At 36.8% G+C, this 25700-nt stretch overlaps 3 protein-coding genes across 8 annotated transcripts; all 3 read right to left on the bottom strand.

The window, feature by feature from the left end:
* Positions 1-574: 574 nt before the first annotated feature.
* Positions 575-17076, bottom strand: LOC130735231 (uncharacterized). The gene is made up of 8 exons (XM_057587306.1): positions 17013-17076; positions 16657-16734; positions 15631-15738; positions 15490-15547; positions 15108-15344; positions 3692-4620; positions 2374-3591; positions 575-2238 (listed from the first exon to the last, which is right to left on the bottom strand). The coding sequence occupies exons 1-8, from the start codon at positions 17074-17076 to the stop codon at positions 575-577; spliced, it is 4356 nt and encodes a 1451-aa protein (XP_057443289.1).
* A 628-nt stretch (positions 17077-17704) lies between these two features.
* On the bottom strand, positions 17705-21841 carry LOC130737396 (replication protein A 70 kDa DNA-binding subunit E-like). Of its 4 annotated transcripts, none has more exons than XM_057589148.1 (10): positions 21494-21841; positions 19967-20234; positions 19696-19783; positions 19469-19590; positions 19299-19383; positions 19073-19211; positions 18836-18990; positions 18611-18728; positions 18335-18526; positions 17705-18232 (listed from the first exon to the last, which is right to left on the bottom strand). In XM_057589148.1, the coding sequence occupies exons 2-10, from the start codon at positions 20199-20201 to the stop codon at positions 17987-17989; spliced, it is 1380 nt and encodes a 459-aa protein (XP_057445131.1). In that variant the 5' UTR covers positions 20202-20234; positions 21494-21841; the 3' UTR covers positions 17705-17986. The 4 variants fall into 4 exon arrangements, with proteins under 4 accessions (XP_057445131.1, XP_057445132.1, XP_057445133.1 ...); XM_057589149.1 differs by having other exon boundaries at positions 19073-19208; XM_057589150.1 differs by lacking the exon at positions 19967-20234 and having other exon boundaries at positions 21494-21838.
* A 559-nt stretch (positions 21842-22400) lies between these two features.
* Positions 22401-25294, bottom strand: LOC130737398 (uncharacterized). 3 transcript variants are annotated; one of them, XM_057589152.1, is made up of 9 exons: positions 25027-25294; positions 24391-24513; positions 24024-24291; positions 23788-23884; positions 23559-23680; positions 23394-23478; positions 23171-23276; positions 22875-23060; positions 22401-22786 (listed from the first exon to the last, which is right to left on the bottom strand). In XM_057589152.1, the coding sequence occupies exons 1-9, from the start codon at positions 25057-25059 to the stop codon at positions 22682-22684; spliced, it is 1125 nt and encodes a 374-aa protein (XP_057445135.1). In that variant the 5' UTR covers positions 25060-25294; the 3' UTR covers positions 22401-22681. The 3 variants fall into 3 exon arrangements, with proteins under 3 accessions (XP_057445135.1, XP_057445136.1, XP_057445137.1); XM_057589153.1 differs by lacking the exon at positions 24391-24513 and having other exon boundaries at positions 25027-25292; XM_057589154.1 differs by lacking the exon at positions 24391-24513 and having other exon boundaries at positions 25177-25291.
* Between the last annotated feature and the right edge of the window lie 406 nt (positions 25295-25700).

Here is a 25700-nt window from a genome sequence, read left to right as displayed (position 1 = left end):
TCATTGGTATGTCTGTCATTCTTATTTTAGAAATTCAAGCTCTATATAGTGTTATTAATCCAAGTTATGTCATTCTAATGGTTAACCAACATAAATTACAAATTTTCATGAAACCTTTAAGGTCATAATGGGGAATCTAACTTCTTCCTTTTCATCTGTAGCCCAGAAGATTTATTGCTGAAGGGCCATGAAGTCAACAGTTTCAGATTTTCTCCAAGTATTATCCCTGCATATTCAAGATAACATCAGTATTTTTGGTTCTTATCTCCTACAAATATTAATGTCCAAATACGGTGCTAATTGGTTTTCATGTAAGGTTCCTAGAGTGATAATTTCTTTTGCACACGCTGGTACTTACTAAAACACATAACATTTCACTACTACTATTTCTTCCTCAGGTTTTAAAACTGTTCCTTACATATAAGATTATATTACCACATTTTGTTCCATATTTATTTCATTAACTCTCTTACACAAGCTTACTGCCCAATACTAAAATATGTTGTCACCATTTATATAGTAATGTTTAACTAAAATCTTTTCCACATACCACTAACCTTTAATTCCATGTCGATCATCCCAAATTCTTAAATACCTCCTTGTACACGACATTCTTTGTATGCTTCGATGGTGAATTTCCGGTTTCATCAACGTACAGTTTTAAACCATCCCTACATTTAACTCTTGAAATAGCAACGTACAATTGACCATGCGAGAACACAGGTCTAGGCAAGAAAACCCCAACTTGAGCTAATGTTTGACCCTGGCTCTTGTTAATGGTCATTGCAAAGCAAACGCAAACTGGAAATTGCCTTCGTTGAATCTTCACAGGTAACCCGCTTTCAGATGGGATGATACTCATACGTGGTATGCAAACTTTCTTCCCAACTTTGTTCCCATTTAATACTCTTGCATATATTAGCTTAGGTCTGAGATCTACAACAATCAACCTAGTCCCATTACACAACCCACTTGCAACATCCATGTTTCGCATCAACATAATAGGCACTCCAACCTTCAAACATAACTTATGATCAGGTAGACCAGAACCCTTAATGCCGTTTAGAAATTCCATGGTAATCCAACTTGCATCCATCCCAACATCTTCATCCAATTTCACTATGCTATCACAACTCAAATAAACTGTTTCCTTACCAGGTGCTAACGACAAAACAAATTGGTTAATAGTTTCAACAATTTCTAATGTAGGAGCAAGAATTGCCTTGTCAATAAAGTAATCATCTTGAAAATAATTTCTTTCAATATCAGGATAAGTTGACATCACTATACTTGAAATTGGATCCCCTTTAACCTCAACCAATAAATCTTCAGGAACTTCTATGTCACATTCCCCATCATTGTAATCACCTACCTTACCATCACCAACATCAAGTATCCATTGGATAAAACTTGCCAATTGTTTAATGTTTTCTACAACACCGGGTTGTTTCAAACGCATATTTTCTTCTAGTTTCAAAACCTTACAAAATTTCCAAAGCCTGGATGAGTTAATCGTGGCCATCACAATTTCTTCACGATTTGCTTTTGGAATAATGGGAAGGGTCTGCCTAAAATCTCCACCTAAAACAACCACTTTACCACCAAAAGGTTTATGTGCTGCAGATGGACTTCCAAATTTCATAATATCACGTAAAGTTCTGTCCAAGGCTTCAAATGCCCACCTATTCACCATCGGCGCCTCATCCCATATAATTAAACTTGTGTGCTTTAGCAAATCCGCCTTATTACTACCTTGCCTAATATTGCAACAAGTATCATCATTTAACACAAGTGGAATACCAAATAAAGAGTGTGCAGTCCTACCACCAGGAAGTAAGAGAGAAGCTATACCACTGGATGCAACATTCAATACAACTTTCCGCTCTCCTCTTAACCTATATGTTAAGGTCTTCCACAAGAAAGTTTTACCAGTGCCACCCGAACCATACACAAAAAAGAAACCTCCTTTGGAATCCTTCACTGCATCCAAAACCTCATCATATACAATCTTTTGGTCTTTATTTAACTTAATAACATGATCATCGTGCTTCTTCACCATATCATCAACATCAAACATTAACTCATTGAATAATAAAACATTATCAAATTGGGGCACTTCATTTGACAAAGGATATGGCATTGTTGGGAAATCCTTTAGACTTTTTCCATTCCTTACTAAAGCCTTCTCTATTTCAACTAAACAAAGGGTTTTCAACATTTCATCACCCAAACGAAGCTCTGAAATACATAGAAAGTCAAATCAAATTTTGATAATTCAACATCAAGGACATTAAGACAACTCAAAAAAATATAAGGGTTTCCTTACTTAGGTTTAATCTAAATGGATAAAAAGTAGAGTTCATACATAAATACCTGGTTGGCAAAGCAATTTCCTTCTTTGATAAAGAATTCCATCAGCAAGGAGATTCCATATTTCCTCAAAGACTTCACCAGGTTTTACAATAGAGTTCGATTGTAGCAAGAAGACAAAGAGTTCCCTCACAGATTTACCCGCAGACAATTCTGCACAATCAATTATAGCATCTACGAATTCCTTGTCATTCTCAAGCAACCCCAAGGCTACGCAAGCATCTCGAAAGTTTAATTGAAGAATACCATCAACAGTTCGCAAGTCATCAAAACTTGTGCATCCAGATTGCAAGTTCAACAATAATCGGAGATAATAAACCTCACCACAACCCAACGGTATAAAGTTGATCCTTCCTATAGAAAGACCTCTTTTCCTAGGCCGCCACTCAATCTTCTTATCATCATACACAAAATATTGAGGATATTGTGCATAAGTTAGATGCCTACCTTCTTCATATTTCAAGTTAGCTGCCATCCATGCAGTAAACATAGTCTCTCGCTTTTCTGAACGTTCAACCACTGAATCAATTGGTTCATGATCACCAAATAAAATTACTTGTTGCTTTGGTAGATGGAATGACAATCTTTTAACAGGTGGCCAATGTTCATGAATATCAAAAGAAAATGACCGCCAGGCAGATTCACAAGGTGATAAATAGCGACAATCATAATATTGTTGTATCTCATCAACCTCTACAACATCTTGATTTTGCTCACCAGCATTATTCATCGAAACTGTTACCCGATCAACCCCTTTATTTATATATTTAAACAAATATTTGATGCAATTCGATTTGTTGCAATATTCAATATTAATATGGGCTTGATACTTCATTAGTAGCTTAGGATTATAAGGCACAACGTAACCATTATCCAACTTAACACCTCTTCTCTCCACAACAATCCCTGTATTCCTTCTCCGATAAATGGGATAGCCATCAACATCAAACGAAGTCTTGCCAACATATTTTTTGGGAAAAAACTTCGAACACCGACCATTCACCATGCATGGGGACTTCTTTCTACTAATACCACATGGGCCATGAACCATGTATACCGTCACAACATCAAATAACTTTGGACACAGAATTGGATCTGGCAACTCAGCACATATAACCGAATCAATTGAATCAGGTGTTGTTAACTTTGACCCAGCAGCTAACCATATAAGTATATGCGCATGTGGCAAACCACGCTTCTGAAACTCAATAGTATACATCCCTACAAAATACATCATTTCGAATTTTATCCTGCTAACAAACTCTAACTCAAACATTATCCATATTCAACACTCAACAAACATAAAAAATAAAAATCATACCTGCACTAACTTTGCCGAAAATTTCACCTTTCTTCAAATCACCCATTATCTCATCAACTTTCATGCGAAATACCCTACATGTTATGTCCGGGCGATCATTTGCACTCAACCCCCTTTCAGAAACATGTCGTTGGATTTCAGGCCACTTCGGATTACATGTTACTGTAATAAATAGATCTGGATAACCAACATGTTTGCATATGGCCATAGCATCTTGACAATTGTTGAACATATATCTTTTACCCCCAGTAAATGAAGCCGGCAAAACTATCCGAGTGCCAACCGATCCTGGATGAACATCACCTCTATCGACAGATTCTTGCAATCCAGATAAAAAATCTCGTCGAATAGTTTGTTGATTGGCCTTGACATAAGATAATCTTTGAGCTTCAACCATAGAGTAGCAATCCACAAGAAATTGTTGAAACAATCTTCTACTTCGCAAAATCAATGAATCCTCATTCTTCCTTTCATGAATTCTAAAAGCCAAAAATTCACGCATTGATATTCGAACTCTTTTTTTAAATACTCGACGATCACCATCATCACGAAACGAAATATCTTCTCTGTATCCATCCTCTCCATTCGGGAAAAGAAGTGGATATTGTAATGGTAGAAAAGATGTGTGTGTCTCAGGAATGCGTCTAAGAGTCCCATCAAGATCACTTATGACAATATCTCTCTCACAATCAGAAGAATCAAAGTCTCCAACAATAAGTGCAGCTACTTCATCTACAGTAGGTAAATTATAAACTCTTGGATCTTTAGGCCTATCCCTAAACAATCGCAGAGAAATTCGACTCCTTGGATGAGTTTCAATGAAATCCCTAGCCATTCTAAAGGATTTCACCAAACTGTTGAACTCATCAACCATAGCTAATAACTCTTCAATTAGGGATTCTTTTATTTTACTACTCCCATCCAAATTCCTAAAAAAAATCACATCAACAATTTTTTTTTAATAAATATTCCCACACAATAAAAAAACACTCAACATAGGTTGTAAGACCTGGATTTGCCGAACAAGTTAATTTCCGACTCACGCGTAGAATCAGTGTAAGCGTGACAGGAGTTTGATATTTGAGGAAGATTAATGAAGAAGAAAGTTCAGGAATTGCTTGAGGAATGTTGCGTAGTCGTTTTCGGAGTTAGTGCGAGTCGTCTGCACACTTGCCTTAGGGCGAGCGTGTCCAGAATAGGCTATTTCGTTCTTAAAGCAACGTTTTGAGTGAGATTTCGAACTCTCGGAAAATTTAAAGTTTCTCTTTATTTTTCCATCGACCAGCGTTTCATTTCGGAACTCTGGACTGTACGCACGATAGGTTTCACTTTTCGGATGTCCGCCGACGCTAATTTCTTTGCTTCGAAACCCTATTTTCGAGCAATGGATGAAGACTTTTTCTATTCGGGACTTCTAACGAAGATTCCGTCCGCGTTGCCAGATTTGTTTCGACGTTTCCAATCTTTCTTCTGTTGGAAGTTTTGTCGTTTGAGCATCAAAGCAAAAAGTAGTTTTTCGGGGCAGATTAACCGACACCGCTTTTGAGTTTTTCGATATCGTTTTTCCCAAATCTTAGATGTTTGTTTTGAGTTCTGGAATTCTGACGCTAGAATCTCTCTTAGAATTCCACGGTGATCGTGCTGCAAAAATCGGAATCGCGAAATTTTCATTTTCCCGCGATTTCGCCCGCCTATAAATAGGCGAAAAAGCTAATATCCTCTTCATTTTCACCATTTTGGCCGAGAATTGTAGAGAGAGAGGGAGAGGAGAGATTTTCGTGAAATCTTGACCAATCTTCGTGCAGTTCGTCCCTACTTCTAGGTATCAAGGTAACTAACCCGATTCCTACCTCTGATTGTTGTTTCTGTTGCGTTTCTGAAGCCGTTTCTGTGCTCTAAGTTTTGAGCTTTTTCTAAAATTGTCTGATTTCTCTGATTTCTCGCTTGGGTTATGTTCCTTATGTTCCCCTGAGTCTAAAACCTCTGTCAGTAAACTCTGATTGCGATTCAGTTGTCCAGGATCTGAAAAATTGACTCAAAACTCTTTTTGTCTCACATTTCGAAACTTTATTGTCGTAAAGCTATAATCTGACTTCGTGCCTTTAGGATTTGTTGTCACGGATGTCATGAGGATCGTTGCTGTCAAATCTGTTTTCAGAACTGATAACTTTGAAGTTTTGAGCCTTTATTTTGGACCAAAATGCCCCTGGATAGTCGTATTTCGGCCCGATTGTCCGAAAATTGTTCTAACAGTTTCTTTGCCTTAGTTTTACCCTAAAACTACCTTGTAAACTGATTTGATCGAAGAAAAAGAGCCGAAGCTCTTTTCTCCTTATGGCCGTGGGCTATTTCCTAAGGGGGGGGGGGGGAGTTTTTCGTTTTCGAAAACTTGTCCTTTCGTACCCGTTTGTCGTATTCTGAAGCTTTAATGCTTTGTCTATCGTTTATGTATTGTTTTGCGATCGAACTAATCGATTTTGTTTGGATTCTGCTTGGTTTTTCTCCGAGGTTCAGTTGAAGGAACTTTGGAATATTCAGAGCAACTGTTTGAGGAGAACCTTGATTTCGAAGCTGGAACAGCTCGAGGTTAGGGCAACTTACATATATATTAGCTATGAATGCATGATAGGCGTCGATCAATTCGACTTATGCTTTACTTTGATGTTGATTATGTTGATGAACTGATGTTGTGATGTTGTGCTTTGTTGGATTGTGCGTTTTGACGCGACTTCGGAGTGGAGATTCATTGATCTGGTGATCTTTGATGTTTCGGGTTGGATGAACAACCCTAGGCAAGTTCAAACGAGGGGTTTGAGACTTAGCCACTTGCTGGTATTTGTTGGAATTCTTAGACTTTCCCCGAGAAACTTCTTTTGGGTGGTTGGTTTTCGGAAAACCTAGAATGAATAGAATTTTGTAAACTAAAGACTTGGGAAACCTAGATTTTGAGAAATAAACTCATAACCTGACTAATTCAATTCGAAACGTTTTTACTAAATGAATAGTTATAGGAGAACTAAAGGGGAAAACATTTACGAAAGACGGGGAAAAGTCGACCTTTGTTGTGGGTTGGGAGAGTTATCGGAATTGGGGAAAGCCACTAAGGTGAGCTATGGTGATGATTGAAAGTCATCGAGTACTCTAGTACTCTTGGGGAGTGTTGTGGAGCCGTGTTGTATTGACCGACACCTAGTGCTCTTGTTGTTTGGGCTGTGTTGTATTGACCGACACTAGACCCTTGTGTATTTTTGTTGGTGGAGCTGTGTTGTATTGACCGACACTTACTCCGAGTTGTGTTGTATTGACCGACACTAACTCATTGGGTTTGGTTGAGATTGGGTTGTGAGCTAGACACTTTCGTGGTAAGGACGATTCGTTGTTTGGCTAACCACGTTGCATTCAATCGGGTGAATAACGGGAATGGTTCACCTGTGCATATCATGGTGAATAACGGGAATGGTTCACCTTGCATTAATGATGAATAACGGGAATGGTTCATCATTCGGTGAATAACGGGAATGGTTCACCAAGGATGAATAACGGGAATGGTTCATCCAGGATGGATTTCATCCAGGATGGATAACGGGAATGGTCCATCCATAGTGAAAATGCTTCACTTGTGGCGAACGGGAACGCGTCACAAATCCGGATACATATTGTGCATTTCACGCATACATTCATGCTGACTGAGATTGTGTGCTGTTTGTTTATTGAAGCAATGTTAGAGCCATAACATGCTAGGATTGTTTATATGTATATATATCAACATATATCTATACCCCATATCACATGTTGAGTGTATATCTACTTATTGCTGTGAGTTGACCCTAGCGCCTTGGCTTTGTTTGTATGTTTGTGTTTGGGCGGTCGGCCTGCTGCCAGATGTCGATGGTCGACTGGTTCTCGACGGTCTCTCCCTCGGGGGGGATCAGATATGAGCTGCTGGATCGGGATGCCCCACCGCTTGGGTGATCGATGTAGCTGGTCACCGGGCGACGTATCGGGGAAGGGTCATGGAGGACCGGACTGACGAGCGTGGACGTCTGACGAAAGGAGTTCTATGGCGCATAGAGTTGAGCTTCAACTTGCCGACTTCAGATCGTTGTGGGTTTGGCACTGGGAGGTTAGGTTCGGGCAGGCGTCATGTTTTGTGTAGAGCTCTGATTCGTTTTGCTTTTGGGATCGGGTAGGTTTCCGACGCATGACTTTTCATGTGGTTCTCTTACTGAGGGATCACAGTGAGTCAGTTGGACCATAGGGGTCTTTGCTTAGGCCATATTGAGGCCGACTTTCTCCTAGTGGTTTGTAATTATAATTTTCTCACTTACACTTCTGGGTCTGTATATATTTGCCTAAGGGCACACTACTTGGGAGTCACTGCGGGTTCGCGTGACGTGGAGTGCAGCTGAGGCTGTACATGTGTATATATTGTATATCAGTTAGTTTAGTTGTTGGGTTTTGTCTTTACTTCCTTATCGTTTTGATTTAAAGGAAAGAAAACGGAAAAAAAAAAATTACCTGTTTTCCGCGTAAAGTTTATTTTTGGTTACTAAAGTGACACCTGGAAATCGGGGTGTTACATTGTGGTATCAGAGCTTAGTCGAGTCTTTTGGGAGTCTTTGGGGAATAGGTCTTCTGTGCTAGGTTGTGTGACTCTGCAAAGAGTGAAAATTGATTGTCTGCAGAGCGATTTTCGCTCTAATTGCTTGCGTTACTACTCAATCGGATTGAGTGGTTTGTCTAGTGCTACCGTATGGTTAGTACTAATCGGACGTTCGATGGGATATAGGATGGTGGATCTTAACCGGATGGCGGAGGCTACACGTGAGCATCATCAACGACTGATGGCGACAGCAATGTATCAACAAAGAGGAATGAACCGAACAGGAGCTGGGGGACCAATAAGGTCAGGATCTCAAGGCTACAACAGAAGGGAGAGCTACCATCAGTGGGGACCGTATCAGCGTTTCAAGGGAAGAGATCTTATCTCAAGAGTGTACAAACCAACGACTGCTGATAATGGAGGGAAACCAGTTGGTGACAAAGTTGTGATATGTTTTCGTTGCGGAAAGTTTGGGCATTTTGCTAACAAGTGCTCAGTGATTGGACGGAGATGCTTCAAGTGTAACCGAGAGGGGCATCTAGCTGTGAACTGCAAGACCAAAGAAAGTCTATGCTTCAATTGCAACCAACCGGGACATTTCTCCCAAGATTGCAAGGCACTCAAGGGCGAATCATCAGGGAATGTTGGGAAAGGAAAACAACTTGCTCCAGAGGAAAGGATTCATGCCAAGGAGGGCAAGAGCTGAGGAGTGGAACGAGGAAGAACGTGGGAACGATGGTAATATTTTAACTGTTCTTTTATTCTAGAATAACTTACTCTTTTCTCTTCGAAGCGAGTGTGACGCGCCTAACTTGTATTTACTACTTAGACTATGATCTTATGATTATTATCCCTAGTAGGACCTTATTCGAAGTTGCTCGTGTTTTAACTATAGGAGTTACACGAGGTTGGGAATAGCACACTAAGTCTAGAAAGTAGCCTTCCACCGATGCGACTATGAGGAAGCTAGTAGCTGAAGAACGAATCTTAGGGAGATTCCGTATGGGTAGTATACGTGTCATGTTGAGGGTGTGTAGTTCCGTAGCGGGATCATTAAAGGATTTAGTATCAGGATATTTGTGACTACTGGAGGATAGGAACTCATTGACTGTTCCAGTGGGTTTTTCTAAATTTCCACCTTCGATGTATTAGGCCTGATCAACCTAATATTGAGGGGGTGATATTCGGAATCACAGCTGGTTATGGACTTTGATAGAAGGACGGGTAAGATGAATTTGAATTGATTGAGGATTAGTCGGATTTGGGAGGAAAGTTCGTGTTAAGAATTTGATTGTAAAAGATTAAGATTTGAATCTGTGGAAGTCGATGAGTGTCGTATAGACATTGATTGGTTAGTTCGTGTGATTACTCCAAGTAGAGGTAGACTAAGCCAATAGAATTGATGTTGGAAAATCTTTAAGTATTTTCTCGGAAGTTATGAAGTCATAGGTTATGTGATTTCTGACGTGGGATTATTAGAGATTAGATAGGTTGGATTTAATATCAGGTTTTAGATGATAGCTTGATGGTAGCGAGATTGAGAAGAATTAGCTCTGAACTAGATTGTTATAGTCGAGTTCGAGGAATAAGTTTTGCTAAGCGTTTGATTAATATGTGGAGACATTATAGTCTTAAGAGATGAATTTTCGCTTGAAAAGTGTTGAATTAATGATTAAGTTGGAGACAGAAAGTTTTAGCATAAGTTGAATACTCGAGGTTGTTGATATGGATTTCAAAGAAATATGCTAGGATTACTAAGTGAGATTTACTAAGTTGGATTGAAATCTTAGGGTTAAGATTGAATCTTGAGAGTCGAGAATCACGTACGAGTAGGAGATCTTATGGTTGTAGGTGTGACAATAGGAGTTGAATCTTAGAAGATTGAAGACCTGAAGGTGAGTTTCGGGTTAAGACCATTGAGGTGTAGTATAAGAGAGATCTTGAAGTAAGGGAATTCTGGGTTGTGTGGAGTGTTAAGGTCGGTGATCGATTGATGTTGATTATGAGATTGCGGACATAATGACCATGTGATAAGATTTGAATGATGTTAGCATAATAAGTTATGATTATGGATAGCAGGACCAAGTGGTGAGTGTGGAAGCATGACGACACTTATCAGGTCGTTTGGGTAAGTGAAGGAGTTATAGTTTTTAAGAAACTGATATTCATTTAAGAAGTATTGAAGGATTAAAGGTCATTAGAGGACCAAACTTGGGGAAGGTTTAGGTTTTAAATCTATGAATGTCTGTCTAAGGTGTGTAGGACTTGAAGTTTGTCAGAATTTGATTGAGAAATTAAGAAGTTGATTGACGAGATGGTGATGGAGTCACAAAAAGGAAGGTGTTAGTATTAAGACGAATATCTGAGGTTGTTATATTTTGACGAGTTTCGTAGAGTTTAAGAGTCAATGGCTAGTTAAGTCCCTTGAGGTATAGTTATGATGTAATCTTCTAGAGGATAAGTCTCGATTTGTGCGAAGGGTTAGGGATTTCAGTGAGTGTAAATAGGTTTGAGTGAGGGAAGTTTCGAGGAAGAAGACGGTAAAAACGGATTGTTAGATATTAAGAGGAGGATTATCTTATAAGTTGTTGATAAATTGATGTTGAAGGGGGATAAGATTAGTGAAGGACAAGGAATAAGGACATAAGTCGAGTTTTAATTCGAATAGTGACTAAGTAGAAGTTTGATTACTTGGTGTGTGTAAAAATAGTTACGAAGTTAGAGGTGTTTTAATGGACTAGCGGTTTCCAAGGGGGAGGATTCGTCTAGAAGTTATCGAACGAACAAGTGGAGTTTTGGACTGTAGATAAAGATCACGAGGACAAGTTGGGTATCTACTTTGAGATGACAGAGAGGCACCGAGTTTAAGAAGAATTTCGGACGACCGAAAGTAAAGAAGTAAGTGGCTAAGATTGTGCGACTGCACGGAGTGCCAACCGGTATCATTTCAAGCAGAGATCCGACGCAAGTGATCGAGTCAGACGACATGAAGTTGAATGATGGTTTGTCTTTTGAGACGCCGACAGTTAGCAGTGGGGATAGAAGAGTGAAACAGTTAAGGGGAAAACAGATTGCTTAAGTAAAGGTTATGAGGAACAATGACACGGGAAATGCTACATGGGAATTGGAGGATAAGATCAAGGAACTGTACCCCGGACTTTTTGCTGAACTCTGAGTTTCGAGGACGAAACTTTCTTTTTGGAGGGGAGTATTGTAAGACCTGGATTTGCCGAACAAGTTAATTTCCGACTCACGCGTAGAATCAGTGTAAGCGTGACAGGAGTTTGATATTTGAGGAAGATTAATGAAGAAGAAAGTTCAGGAATTGCTTGAGGAATGTTGCGTAGTCGTTTTCGGAGTTAGTGCGAGTCGTCTGCACACTTGCCTTAGGGCGAGCGTGTCCAGAATAGGCTATTTCGTTCTTAAAGCAACGTTTTGAGTGAGATTTCGAACTCTCGGAAAATTTAAAGTTTCTCTTTATTTTTCCATCGACCAGCGTTTCATTTCGGAACTCTGGACTGTACGCACGATAGGTTTCACTTTTCGGATGTCCGCCGACGCTAATTTCTTTGCTTCGAAACCCTATTTTCGAGCAATGGATGAAGACTTTTTCTATTCGGGACTTCTAACGAAGATTCCGTCCGCGTTGCCAGATTTGTTTCGACGTTTCCAATCTTTCTTCTGTTGGAAGTTTTGTCGTTTGAGCATCACAGCAAAAAGTAGTTTTTCGGGGCAGATTAACCGACACCGCTTTTGAGTTTTTCGATATCGTTTTTCCCAAATCTTAGATGTTTGTTTTGAGTTCTGGAATTCTGACGCTAGAATCTCTCTTAGAATTCCACGGTGATCGTGCTGCAAAAATCGGAATCGCGAAATTTTCATTTTCCCGCGATTTCGCCCGCCTATAAATAGGCGAAAAAGCTAATATCCTCTTCATTTTCACCATTTTGGCCGAGAATTGTAGAGAGAGAGGGAGAGGAGAGATTTTCGTGAAATCTTGACCAATCTTCGTGCAGTTCGTCCCTACTTCTAGGTATCAAGGTAACTAACCCGATTCCTACCTCTGATTGTTGTTTCTGTTGCGTTTCTGAAGCCGTTTCTGTGCTCTAAGTTTTGAGCTTTTTCTAAAATTGTCTGATTTCTCTGATTTCTCGCTTGGGTTATGTTCCTTATGTTCCCCTGAGTCTAAAACCTCTGTCAGTAAACTCTGATTGCGATTCAGTTGTCCAGGATCTGAAAAATTGACTCAAAACTCTTTTTGTCTCACATTTCGAAACTTTATTGTCGTAAAGCTATAATCTGACTTCGTGCCTTTAGGATTTGTTGTCACGGATGTCATGAGGATCGTTGCTGTCAAATCTGTTTTCAGAACTGATAACTTTGAAGTTTTGAGCCTTTATTTTGGACCAAAATGCCCCTGGATAGTCGTATTTCGGCCCGATTGTCCGAAAATTGTTCTAACAGTTTCTTTGCCTTAGTTTTACCCTAAAACTACCTTGTAAACTGATTTGATCGAAGAAAAAGAGCCGAAGCTCTTTTCTCCTTATGGCCGTGGGCTATTTCCTAAGGGGGGGGAGTTTTTCGTTTTCGAAAACTTGTCCTTTCGTACCCGTTTGTCGTATTCTGAAGCTTTAATGCTTTGTCTATCGTTTATGTATTGTTTTGCGATCGAACTAATCGATTTTGTTTGGATTCTGCTTGGTTTTTCTCCGAGGTTCAGTTGAAGGAACTTTGGAATATTCAGAGCAACTGTTTGAGGAGAACCTTGATTTCGAAGCTGGAACAGCTCGAGGTTAGGGCAACTTACATATATATTAGCTATGAATGCATGATAGGCGTCGATCAATTCGACTTATGCTTTACTTTGATGTTGATTATGTTGATGAACTGATGTTGTGATGTTGTGCTTTGTTGGATTGTGCGTTTTGACGCGACTTCGGAGTGGAGATTCATTGATCTGGTGATCTTTGATGTTTCGGGTTGGATGAACAACCCTAGGCAAGTTCAAACGAGGGGTTTGAGACTTAGCCACTTGCTGGTATTTGTTGGAATTCTTAGACTTTCCCCGAGAAACTTCTTTTGGGTGGTTGGTTTTCGGAAAACCTAGAATGAATAGAATTTTGTAAACTAAAGACTTGGGAAACCTAGATTTTGAGAAATAAACTCATAACCTGACTAATTCAATTCGAAACGTTTTTACTAAATGAATAGTTATAGGAGAACTAAAGGGGAAAACATTTACGAAAGACGGGGAAAAGTCGACCTTTGTTGTGGGTTGGGAGAGTTATCGGAATTGGGGAAAGCCACTAAGGTGAGCTATGGTGATGATTGAAAGTCATCGAGTACTCTAGTACTCTTGGGGAGTGTTGTGGAGCCGTGTTGTATTGACCGACACCTAGTGCTCTTGTTGTTTGGGCTGTGTTGTATTGACCGACACTAGACCCTTGTGTATTTTTGTTGGTGGAGCTGTGTTGTATTGACCGACACTTACTCCGAGTTGTGTTGTATTGACCGACACTAACTCATTGGGTTTGGTTGAGATTGGGTTGTGAGCTAGACACTTTCGTGGTAAGGACGATTCGTTGTTTGGCTAACCACGTTGCATTCAATCGGGTGAATAACGAGAATGGTTCACCTGTGCATATCATGGTGAATAACGGGAATGGTTCACCTTGCCTTAATGATGAATAACGGGAATGGTTCATCATTCGGTGAATAACGGGAATGGTTCACCAAGGATGAATAACGGGAATGGTTCATCCAGGATGGATTTCATCCAGGATGGATAACGGGAATGGTCCATCCATAGTGAAAATGCTTCACTTGTGGCGAACGGGAACGCGTCACAAATCCGGATACATATTGTGCATTTCACGCATACATTCATGCTGACTGAGATTGTGTGCTGTTTGTTTATTGAAGCAATGTTAGAGCCATAACATGCTAGGATTGTTTATATGTATATATATCAACATATATCTATACCCCATATCACATGTTGAGTGTATATCTACTTATTGCTGTGAGTTGACCCTAGCGCCTTGGCTTTGTTTGTATGTTTGTGTTTGGGCGGTCGGCCTGCTGCCAGATGTCGATGGTCGACTGGTTCTCGACGGTCTCTCCCTCGGGGGGGATCAGATATGAGCTGCTGGATCGGGATGCCCCACCGCTTGGGTGATCGATGTAGCTGGTCACCGGGCGACGTATCGGGGAAGGGTCATGAAGGACCGGACTGACGAGCGTGGACGTCTGACGAAAGGAGTTCTATGGCGCATAGAGTTGAGCTTCAACTTGCCGACTTCAGATCGTTGTGGGTTTGGCACTGGGAGGTTAGGTTCGGGCAGGCGTCATGTTTTGTGTAGAGCTCTGATTCGTTTTGCTTTTGGGATCGGGTAGGTTTCCGACGCATGACTTTTCATGTGGTTCTCTTACTGAGGGATCACAGTGAGTCAGTTGGACCATAGGGGTCTTTGCTTAGGCCATATTGAGGCCGACTTTCTCCTAGTGGTTTGTAATTATAATTTTCTCACTTACACTTCTGGGTCTGTATATATTTGCCTAAGGGCACACTACTTGGGAGTCACTGCGGGTTCGCGTGACGTGGAGTGCAGCTGAGGCTGTACATGTGTATATATTGTATATCAGTTAGTTTAGTTGTTGGGTTTTGTCTTTACTTCCTTATCGTTTTGATTTAAAGGAAAGAAAACGGAAAAAAAAAATACCTGTTTTCCGCGTAAAGTTTATTTTTGGTTACTAAAGTGACACCTGGAAATCGGGGTGTTACATAGGTAATCATAGAATAACATACAATACCTGCAGTGTAACTTTCTGTTCTGCACTTCATTTTGGGTGTCATAAATGTATAACTGCGCAAACTTTGGAATCTCACCCTGATTAGGTATCAAACTCCCAATACGATGATAATTTTGACCACTAATAATAAATTGCGGTGGACCACCCCCATCATTCAATCCAGTTTCGATTTTTCCTCCAAATGATGTGAACGCAAATACACTATTATAAGTTCTAATATTTTCAACAAAATTGGGACTGTTAATATGCCGCCCCATTAATAGATCCCATAATAAAGTAGGTGGTTTCTTGAACAACGGGAGCAAAACCTTTCCTTTCAAACAACATAAGGAAAATTTTGTCGGGTTTTTTTTTCTTCCTTTTCTCAACTCTTTCTCCAAACCAATGGAGAGCACCACAATATTGGCATGTGTATTTCATATCTCCAATATCAGAATATTCTACAAATTTAATAACAGTATGTCATCACAAACAAAAACCATGAATTCTTTTAACAAAAAATAACTAATAATCTACAACTTACCTTCAAACTCATTAGAAGTTATAGCATATGCTGTCTCATTCTCATCTTCACTCATAAAGTCATTACTTTCATCATTGCTTCCATACGAAAGTAGTTCAAAATCATCCTCTACATGAAAAATATTTTAAAAGTCAAATTTAAATAAAAATTTTTAAAAATCAACTACTAATAAAAACATAATTAATACACTAAATACATGAACAATAAAATGGCTTATAAAAAAAACATGAAGAATAAAATAATTAAAAATAAATTCACGTTACTACAACATGGTGACTTTACATAAATGATTTTCCAAGTACTTTGACTTCTAAAATATAGGTTGATCTTATTAAATCTAAAATCTTCCACTACATAAGAAATCAAATTTCATTATTACCACCCAAATTAAATCAAATGATTGTCAAACTTTAATGCATAACAAAATATAATGTGTTTCTTATAAATTCCAAGGTACTATTAAATTATGGAATCTAAGAGCCTTTCCAATTTTTTGGGGTGGAAAGTTTTGTTCAAACATTGAAAACCTAAGAATACTGGTCAACTTAAGATATTCATAATTCCAACAGCAATCTTAAATCTCACCTTAAATAAGCTATCTATTTAATATCAGTTTCTGTACTATTTAGCTATGTGATATAACTTCATTTTTTTTTTTCAAAAGAAGGATCCCTTTTCAGCAACCCCAAAAAATGATCATCAATCTCACTAACTAACAGAAAATATGTTTTCTGCTTTAACAAAATTTGGCAAATAAAATGGAAACTTATTTTAGTCATTATATTTAGACCAAAATACAACTTATGAACCTTCAACAAAGTGTATACAGAAATACATGAAAACACCATGAATTCTGCATAAGAATTACTTCCTAAAATCTGAATAACTAAGGACACGCTAATAATGTCTTATTTCAACATATTATCAATTGCTAAACATATTATATAAACAACCTAAATTGATAATATATCTATCTACTGGATGATGCACTGTTATTATACACAACTAACATGATATAAACCATACCAAGCATATCAATAATCGATGTGGATGAAAACTCAGCAGATGACTTCTTAGGCTTAACTTCCAATTTCGGCGGGTGTACTACAACATAGATATATATTCATATGGATTATCAACCACCAAAAGAACAAAACAAATGAAAATCAGAACCTCAATAGTCTCATCTTAATTTAAAACCAAAAATCTTACCTCCAGCCACAGCCTTGCGTCCTCGGCAGGTTCCATTTAATTTTCATTTCTTCCTAGCATGTTGAAGTTGCGTAAGGTAACCAATATCCTCATCACCTACTTACAATGGTTTCCCATCAGTACAACATAATGAAATTTACCAAGACAAAACTTAATAAAAAAATACTTACAACCACCTCTAGACTGGCTCCCAGATGCATACAAGGACTTCGAATGCTTATTCATTTCTTCCATAATAAAAGTCTTAACCCAAACTGACCACCATTAGTTTATCCATCATCACTCACCCCATCCATATTCCAACCAACGTTAAAATGATATACACCAGCAACAAATATCTACCGTTTATCCTGTAACATTACCAACTTTTATGGGTCTCAACTATAGAGGGATACAAATCAGTAACACAAAACACAATGGAACAGAACCCTTTATATATACTGCCCTCAAAACGATAGATTCATCCATTTCTACTTTATTACCATCAAAAAAAAGTAAATCAACTGTACATACTAAAGAGGCCAGCAGATTAATCAAACTACTACTTTTATATTTAAAACAAAGCTTATTTCATTTAACTTAGATAATACCTTTCATATTGGACAGACCTAAATGATTTTTCTCGCAAAAGATTTATCAAGTACGCAAAATTTCACAAAAGTCAATCACAATACTATAAATCACTTTAATGTTTCACCTATTAAACCAATTTGGTTCAGGCATTAATTACTCATTTTATTTAAAACAAGTTATTAATTTCTTTATATAACTTTAACTGACTCAAAAAGCTTTTCCCTTCATATAGAGGTTTAAATTTGGTCGACGAAATTCAACAGAAATATGATAACAATCTAAACATATGTAAGCCAATAAATAAATTTGGAACTTCCATTGATCAAACTAAAGACTGGAACACTTACATAAATTAACCAAGGATTCTATTTAATCCTGTCATTAGCTAATGACTACACAGCCAAAATATCCACCAAAAAAATCACTGCTTCTATCTTACTATAGAAACCCCACCTAGAATAACCTCCAAGGGATCTTTACACTAATGTATGGTTTACAAAAAGACATACCCATACTAACAAAATATGAACATCCCATTTGTTGCCTAAGTAACCACAGCAATCCCTATCAACTAATCTGACTCAAACTTTCGATCCTTCAACTTAAAATCATATGAATCAAACTCCTCATCAAATTCTTCCTCCAGCTTTCTCTTGTAGGATTTAGAACAACTCCCATGTTCAGTTTTACTCCTTTCATATCCAGGCTTAACACAATCAGGAACCCCAAGCTCAATACAGGTTGTCAGTAAATCAATATCCATATCAATGTCATAGTCATCCACATTCAAAACAGAAAATGCACCAGTAAACTTTGCCTGCATTTCAAATACAAACTAAAATCAGTAGTGAAACCACTAAATAAATCTTTCAAACAACAAACACAGTTAAGCAAAAAAAAAAAGTTAAAATTAACAAACCAAAATAGGAGTCTCAGCAGATGAATTGGACATGTAAGCCTTTATAATATCTGAATCATCACAAACACGTTTCACATGATATGGCTCCTCATAGTTATATAAATTTACCACTTTCTTCTCAACCTTAAACAACAAATCTCTTCCCACCAATGTGTCTTCAATAGTAGGTGCAACTTCAAAGGCATTTGGGTCCTACACATGGCACCATACCAAAACAAAATTCATCAGTATCTTATATCATCCCTAAGGATAAAAATCTACACAAAACTAATTTACCTTGACTTCATTAAGTATATCCATACAAGACTTGTTGATCAGATTTTCAGCTATTAAGTCAGGCATCACAAATTCAGCTAAATCATCCCCATCAGAAACTTGTATCTTTATTCTAAACCTATTAAATATTCAACAACAATTCAAATACTATAACAATAACTTCAGTATTTTTTTTTCAGATATTCAACACTTAGAACTACAACTTTTCATAATTACCAAAAATACCTTGGAGCAACATAATTCACGCGCCTAAAACATCCACTGCAGTAATGATGACCATCTTCAACAATTACAGCACGATGGCACTTGCATGCTAGGTACCACCAATTGTCATCTTGTAGGAGAGACATTATTTTAGCCCTAACAATAAACTCCCCATCCTGCCAAAGACACACAAAAAATATGCAATTAAATTCACCATCCAATCATTAAGATTTCACTTGATTCACACTAAATATATACCTCCATAGTCTCATTCAAAGATCGAACAGACTTCTGTGGGTGATTCTTTATAAAATCATCAAATAATGAAACCACCCCTATGTCAATAACATCAACTCCGAGTTGCTGATTACCATCACAGCCATGCAAAGCAATCCTACTAACAATGAAGTGTACTAATTATTACAAACAGGATAGTTTAACTTCATTCATATTCATGACAAATAAAATTTTCACATTGCATTACCCATTCCAAAATTCCAAAACCTCTGGTATTTGGGGATTAAAACTGAGCCTCGATGCACCAGTCACACCTTGAAGAACAGTTTTACCTATACACCCAAAATATATGTTCAAAAACTAATATTTATCTCAAACAAATAATCCACAAATGCATACACAGATACTCAGTCATACCTCTAAATGTTTTAATTTTGGCAAACTGGAATACCAATATTGCTTCTTCAGTTGAATGCATAGACAGATACTCAGTTACAAATCTTGCATGCTCATCAAACAATACACATTCAATCTTACCCCTGATAAAAAAGTACATCTATTAACAAATAAAGATACCTCACAAAACATTAAAATGAAATCCACACCTAATTAAACAACCAAAACAAAAAAAAAAATCACTATACTTGTCATCAGCAAGCTCAATTATCATCATCTTAGAGGTTGTTGACTTCTTCACACATGTCCTTTCTTCAATAACTGATGTCAACAATCCTATGAAATTTGCAAGGCACAGCACAAACTATAATAAAACCAATCAATCAAACCAATCTAATCTCAAAAAAATTTGGTAACCAGACAAAATAGCATGTTTTTAATTTTCTAATTGAGTCCATTACAAAGTAGACAAATAACTGCAAACAAAAAGAATACTTGGATAAATATTGAAATAAATACCAACTAAATGATCAGCTTGCCCAGAAACAGCTCTAACTTGATCAGAATTCTTCAGTGACAATCCCCACATTGGAATTTCGGTGTTCTCACATTGAACCACAGTAGTATTGTCAATGAAAAAAATCTTGTATGGGTGTTCAGTTGCACGGTAACCTCCCATATTTGGAATTAGTCTTCCAAAGGTTATCTTGTAAACATTCCCCTCAATAAATTTATCCCCCCATTTCAAAAACATATCTTTCCTTAAAGAGCATTGGATCTTCCCACCCTTTATATAATTAACAACAAAAAAAATTTGGTTAACACATCCTATATAATACATTTAACCAGTACAACTACATAATTATTAAATCAAGTCCAATATAAAGAAATAAACCAAAAACAAAACTCTCATGAAAAATAAAATATCATTCACAACTTCACACCATTAACTATTACTAAAGTGGAGAAAACATACAACATTAACAAAAAGTTCATTAGCACAGAAGTTTGGATCAGTCGTGTATCAAATGATTTTATTCACTACAAAGTCAACATTACACAAAACAAAAGAGAAATGAACTTCGAAACCTCTAATATACAGCATATTTTCCTAGCCTTGCCACTTCTAAACACATTCCAAAATGAAAGAAGAACAAACGAATTCAACAAATTAAACACACACTTTTGAAACATATATTCATGTACTTCAATATAAAAAATTAAGAAGTTGACTTACAGCTTCTGTTAAAAACTTACATTAAGTTTGCAACAATGAAAAATAACACCAAAATATAGAAACCAATCAAGATTTCAATAAAAATTAACAAAGCACACAAACTTCATACGTAACTACTTAAATTTTCACTTTAAGTTCAGGTTCAATAACAACTACACATACATAATGATCCATGAAAACCATCTCCAATGATTGTGGTAATCCACTTCCATTTCTAGAATAAACAGTCCAGCAACGAATCACCCTAACTATTACTCTCCATATTTGAGATGGAGGGCACAATCCATTCACTACACCCATTGAAACAGAACTATCCATGACACAGAAAATAACACTCTAACAGATATCCAGAAAATACAAGTTTTCCTAATGAAAAGTTTCACTATGGAACTCCGCGTACCAATGTCTTAAATAAGCCTCATTTAGGCGGGATGCCAAATTTTTTGAAATCACAAAGTGCTTACAAAATTTAAAAACCTCACTCTTGACTTTTATTGGTTGTTAACACATTTTGTCAAACAGATGACATGCTTCACAGTGAATCAGGTCCAATTTGAGTTTTAAGTAACAAACAACAAATACACATAGTCAAGGTAACTAAGATGTTTAAACTTAACTAACCGACTTAGAAGTCTAAACCTTTACTACAAGTACAAAGTTATAAATAAGTTCACATGTGTTCAGTAGGTTTATGAAAAGCACCAAAAAGTAAAATGAAAAACATCGAATCCAAGTTCGGGAGATAACAAAACAAGAATACCCTTTCCTCATGAATCCCCACAAACAAATAGTATCATTCACCAAAGTACCTATGAAATGACACATGTTGCAGACGGTGCGCAACTGCAGGTTAATCGGCTGCCCCTATGCAAATCACAGCTTAAGAAACACAAAAGTGACAGCACCTCCTTGCAAAACCTGGCCAAATTGATCCTTCCACCTCTAAAGCCGGACATATCGCCGCTTAAATGTCACTCACCACATAGTTTATCACCCACCTTCAGAACATCATCATCTCACGTGATTTGGAACCAGATAACTATTCCTAGTTTACATCTCCCCCACGTGTATCCTTTGAACAGCAGCATCCTCAACTAATACCTAGTCCACCGATTGAACCCCAATTGGGTTTTTTATTTTACTGTTTACCTACGATCCTACAAACCAATATGAGAACCCAAAAAACAGTACCGACTCAACTTCTTTTTTTTTATTCAATATAAAATATTCCACAAAAAAACCTTATACATTAATTAATTCTTTGAAATTCAAACAAATTTCACAAAATCATCCCATTTTTCCAGTAAACCCAAATAAATACCTAAATTATCCGCCGCAATTAATTATTCACTCAACCAAAAAAAATAATATTAGTAACAGGTAATGAAACAATTTTTTAAGGCATATTGACCTATTTTTTTAAGGCATATTGACCTCGCACACACTCCACTATTTAACTCTCTTTGATTCTATTTACCACACACATTTACATTATAAGGACAAGGAAATATATAAACAATGCCAAAACTTACTTTGTTAAATCTCTAATAGCCATATTTAATTCTTTCATAATGACAAATGAAAAGCAAAAATCTTTGAAAAATAATACTTACAAAATGTCCACAATAGCTTTCTGGGTCCAAATAAATTCATCCTATATTCTACTCAATTAAAATGAAACCCCAAATAACTCAACAATATTTCTTACAATGCAACTTCTCAAACGAATATCAACACTCTTGAATTAGATTCATCATTGGTATGCATAGTAAAACCAAATACTATTAAGTATTAACAAACACCATTATGTCCTTCGTAATAAACCACGTAGGCTTCTTAATTTAATTCAGTAGATTACAACTTATGCAAGATAAGCTATTAATAGCATAAAAAAATGGAAATAGTTAGACCCTCGCAATTTAATCTCAAGTCTCCACAGGATCAATACCCAACACCTAATCTTCCAAATCAACATAACCAAGCCTTTTCAGGGATTCTTAAAATTTGCACTGACTCGACACACCATCTGGATCATGGAAATGAAGAAGGACATCAGCCACCTCATCAAGTTCCACAATTGCTGGGGTAGCAAAATACTTGGACTACAAAGAAAATAATGAACTCATTATACTTCAAAGAACTGGCTCAACAAAAAAAAGGGATTCTTAGTCAGTCCTAAGAAAAAATTACCATCATATAACTCTGAAAAAATGAGGAGGATTCATATAGCTCCATCATATCGCTTTCTTCATATAACATCTCAACATCACATGCACTCATCATATCCGCAAAACATCCATCATCAGCATAATCAATAACAGGTTCTCCCCTAAATCGTTGGTACACACTAACTTCAAAATCTACATACTTCAAATCCTGCACATCAATTTACCTCAAAAATATTTGTTCACACAATTCAATATGAAACCATTTAATGACACAAATACAGGAGAAAACCCATATGAGCATTTAACCAAACTACTAACCACAGAAGGATATACAATTTTAACATCATCAATCATTGGATAAGCAAAATCGAAGAAATCAATATCACCAACATGACCTTCAATTTCCCTACTGTGTCCATTCATCCTGCACAACAATATATAGAAAATCAGCAACACAAAAGGCTTTAGCTTTCTACAATTATTACAACACAAAATATTTTTCATTTCACCAAAGTCCATCTACAAAAATATATATCCTCACCTCTTCCTAAAGGCTTTAGCTTCCTCAAATTCTTGATTAAGATGTATAGTAGACACAGGAATTAAGGTATGCAACAAATTCTTCCCTGCAAAACCAAGAAAACTAAAGATCAACTAACTAAATCTCAACAAAGTTCCTATATCTATAGGAAGTATATAACTATACCTTCAAATTTCTTTATCTTGGCATACTGCACAACCACAAGAGGTTTCTCCTTTGAATGTGAAGATAGATAATCACTTACAACACTTACACAATCACCAAGAACAACAAATGACATCGAACCACTGTAAATTATAAAAACACTTGATCAACGTAAATCAATTACTTTTCCTCAAATTAAAAATAAAATTACACTCCTTATACTACTCCAATGTTATTTAAAAATTCTAACTTCTCATCATATAACTCCATCATCATAATCTTCACATGGCTGGATCCTTTTACATCAATTCTAACAGGGGACACCGCAGTTAAAAATCCAACAACATCTGTATCAAACAACAACATAAGAAACATTAATAAAATTATCATCCTAACTAACGGCTACACTTTTCAATTAAACATAAACAACGATACTTATGCATACCAAAACGAAATTTCAAAGTCATTCAATCCTTATGAACTTACCAACTAAATGATCAGAAGGGTCTGCAATGGTTTCCAGCTGTAACGGGGTTACCAACGATAACCCCAACCTTGGTATACTCTCACACTCTAATGGAACAACCTTTGTCTTACCACTAAATAAAATCCTATAGGCATGATTAGCTGCACGGTAAGATCCCTTCGCAGGCATTACATTGAAAAAGAATATCTCATAAACATTTCCCTCAACAAATTTGTCAGCCCATTTACGGAACATTGCTTTCCCCAAAGAGGCTTGGATTTTACCCTCCTATAACAATCAAAGTTCACAATAGCAAACCAATGTTAGTGTACTGCAGCAAAAAACAATTTTATATGCCTCATGCATAAAAACCTTTAAATACCGTACTTGTTCATCCATGAAAACCATTTCCAACGAAATAGATGCATCATTCAAATTCAAAGCTGGTAAAATCCACCTTCGGACTACTCTCACTCGGATTCCCCAATTGAATTTAGGTGGGCAAAGATCCTTTACATTATCCATTGAATGCACAGAAAATACAAAATAGCTTGTGATGGAGTCACACAAAAGAAACATACATAATAAGAGGTTTGCAAGTAAATCCAAATTCTATAAACACATTATATAGACCAACTTCCCAGTTCTTCTGCAAAAGTAAAACTCATAAGTTTTTTCAAGGTCTTGTCAACAAAACACACTTACTTTTAACTGCTAAAAAGCAACCGGAAATACTTTAAAGAATTCCTATCACTAACTAAAGTCAAAAACCAAACTTATTATCTTAATAAATTGCTCATATCTACAAAATTATACAAACAAAATATCAACAAATACATGCTTATCTCATTATATTGTTACAAAATTAAGATTTGAAAAGGATTATTCTCAATATACAAAATTTAATTCATAACTAACCTTTTGCCAATATTAAACATAAAACCCCTCAATGCTATCCCAGTGCTAAATAACCACAAAAAGAAACGTCATCTTAAATATGACCCCAAAACAGGCACGACAAACCTGATGATGATCTCTAATAGGGCGGAACTTCATGACTTCCTACGACAATTGCACATCTTCGGCAAACCACGACGAAAACAACATAGCCAGAAAACACACCCAAACTCTGGAAAAGCTTAGAGGTAGAGACTATACAAAAGAAAAACATACCCACTGCACTTCTCCAAATCACATCCACAAGTAATAACTACAACCAAACCTTGCCGTTGTATCCAACCAAATAAAGATGATGTTTAGGTCATTTCAACTCTAAGTGGCATTCCTTTGCTCCATAAACAATAAAAAATAAAAATAACTCTTATTCTCTATTTAATATATCACTCCTTAGTTTAAAATGTCTTTAACTTCTAATCTTCAGAATATGAAATTTTTATTTTGGAAACTTTTATCTAACAACAAACAAACATAAAATTCACATAATCTAAACATTTTATGTATATTTTTTTTCTTCTGTTTTTTAAAAAATATCCTCTATTAGTACTGAGATAAAATAAATTCCATAAAATAAAAGCAACTTTTGCACTCCATTACGTTTGTAACACAGATAGTTACTCTTAAAATTATATCTGGCTTACAAATTTTAAAATTATTAATTAAAAAAATAGAAACATTACCCAGTAGAAAAAATAACACTCTCCAATTGAATTTGAAGTCATATCACGCATCTTTATCTA

Source organism: Lotus japonicus, chromosome 2 (assembly GCF_012489685.1).
Source record: "Lotus japonicus ecotype B-129 chromosome 2, LjGifu_v1.2".
In the NCBI taxonomy this organism is placed as follows: Eukaryota; Viridiplantae; Streptophyta; class Magnoliopsida; order Fabales; family Fabaceae; genus Lotus; species Lotus japonicus.
This window is presented reverse-complemented; position numbering and strand designations above follow the sequence as displayed.